This window comes from Myotis brandtii, unplaced genomic scaffold, assembly GCF_000412655.1.
Source record: "Myotis brandtii unplaced genomic scaffold, ASM41265v1 scaffold1086, whole genome shotgun sequence".
In the NCBI taxonomy this organism is placed as follows: Eukaryota; Metazoa; Chordata; class Mammalia; order Chiroptera; family Vespertilionidae; genus Myotis; species Myotis brandtii.
Genome location: NW_005353696.1, coordinates 833,150 through 835,151, shown reverse-complemented (window position 1 = coordinate 835,151; position 2,002 = coordinate 833,150). Strand labels below are relative to the sequence as shown.

Below are 2,002 nucleotides of genomic sequence, written 5' to 3'. Positions count from 1 at the left end.
TGATAAGTGGTAAACACATGTAAACGAAAACCGACCAGGACCTCCCTCCTGCCCCCTCAGCAAGTCACTTGGCTTCTCTGAGCTCCCCCAAGTGCAGTTATGAGAATATGCAGTGATAAAGGGAAATGCTTTACAAAGTGTAAGTCAGCAAGGGGTTATTCTTATTTGCATACATAGAGGCCTGAAAAGGCCGAGGGGGACAGGCTTGGTGTTTAGTGGCTGTGGAGGGAGTCGGACTGCTCCATCTCTGCCCTTCTGAAGGTGTGGCCACCTGGGGTTATCAGGGACGGTGTGACCCCAAGCTGCTGGAATCCTGTGATTCAGTGCTAAAAAACCCCCACACAGGCTTATAGTGAGTGAGTCTCCTTAGCAAAGGAATTATCCCTGGCCAAGGTCCCCTGGGAGCTTACCTCCTTAGACAGGCGGATCATGCAGCTTACAGCATAAGCACACTCAACCCAGGGTCCTGACCGTGCAGTACACTCCTCCCCAGTGCGTTTTGGTTTGATATCCATGTGGTTGAATCACGAGTATCTTTGAGCCTCAGTTTCCTTATCTATGAAATGATAACAAATCTCTAACGTGCCTGTCATGCCTGTCGCCGGAAAGATAACGAGCTTGAGGTTGTGCCCAACTCATGGTCAGAGCTCCCTTCCTCTCTGTAAAAAATCAATGAAATATAATTTAAAAAAAAAAATAAAGACCGCACATTAAGAAGGTTAAAATCCTCTAGGGGACCTAACTCATGCATTCATATAAACAAAAGGTAATAAATCTCTAAAGGATTGTGGAATAGCATCTATAAAATGCTTTGAGTTTTGACTAGAAGCTGAGGTGTTCTGGGATATTGAGTTCGCTAGTGTGGGCAAGATGTTAAGTAGGGCCAAGGACATAGGCCGATTACCTGAGGACAGAGCTGCTCCCTGACCACAGGTGAGCCCTACGCCCAGCCAGCCTCGGCCTCATTCCTGAAAGCCCATTGTGCACGAAGGGGGGTGGGCTGTTGGATACTGGGGAGGGTCCAGAGCTAATTTTGAGTCTTTAGCTACAAAGAGTAGCCTGGTTTCCTAAGCCTGGATGTCTACTCTCATCTTATTTGGCACGATCTTGTAACAGGACCAATTCCAAATCCTGTGAATTTAAAATGCTGCAAGTTTTTTTGTTTTTATATTTTTACTGATTTCAGACAGGAAGGGCAAGGAAGAGAGAGGAAAAAACATCCATGATGAGAGACAATCATTGATCCGCTGCTTCCTGCACACCCCACCATGGGGATCCAGCCCGCAACCTGGGCATGTGCCCTGACAGGGAGTGAAACCGTGACCACCTGGTTCATAGGTCAACACTCAACCACTGAGCCATGCCAGCAGGGCACAAAATGCTCCAAGTTTTCAAATATATATAGTCTCCCTTTACAAAGTTAAAATGTTTTCCCAGGTTTTTCGAGAAATCGATTCGTTGAATGCAAAAACTGTTTAAATCAGACAGCATATCCGTCTTTTAAGAGTGCACTTGGTTTCTGACAAACAAACCTTTTGTTGACATGGATATTAGGGGAACAGTACTAAAAAATATCACAGGTAGTCACACACCCCACGGTTTTATAGGGAACACCCTCTGTCTTTCCCATATGCAGCCTGGAAAACAGGGCCAGGATGATCCTGCAGAAACTTCCTGATGAAAACAGCCGGGTCAGCCGTTCCCAAGCTGCAGCCCGGCTGTGGCGCAACCGCAGCCCGAGCTCAGCGCTTCCTTGGCGACTCCAGAGATGCTGTGCCTCCGAGCAGCGCCTGCGCGCAGCCGGTCTGAGGGGCTTGAAGGAGGAGTATGGGGTCCTTGGCGCGGGGCTGGGTCCTGGGGACACCCCAGACCTATCTGGCTGAAAGACTCGATTATCTACCCAATAGTCACGTGGCCAAACCCGGGTAAATCACCCCTCCCGCTCCAGGTCCCCTTTCCGCCCCTGCGCGCCACCCCCCTCCCGCCCCCTGCACCTGCACTG

At 49.3% G+C, this 2,002-nt stretch overlaps 1 protein-coding gene across 1 annotated transcript in view; it reads left to right on the top strand.

The window, feature by feature from the left end:
- Positions 1-1,753: 1,753 nt before the first annotated feature.
- The window catches only part of PODXL (podocalyxin-like), a 47,332-nt gene continuing 47,083 nt past the window's right edge, over positions 1,754-2,002 (top strand). Inside the window, exon 1 of the mRNA XM_014542962.1 lies at positions 1,754-1,925. Within this exon, the coding sequence (XP_014398448.1) occupies positions 1,769-1,925 (157 nt within the window). The 5' untranslated portion in view covers positions 1,754-1,768. The remainder of the gene's footprint in view (positions 1,926-2,002) is intronic.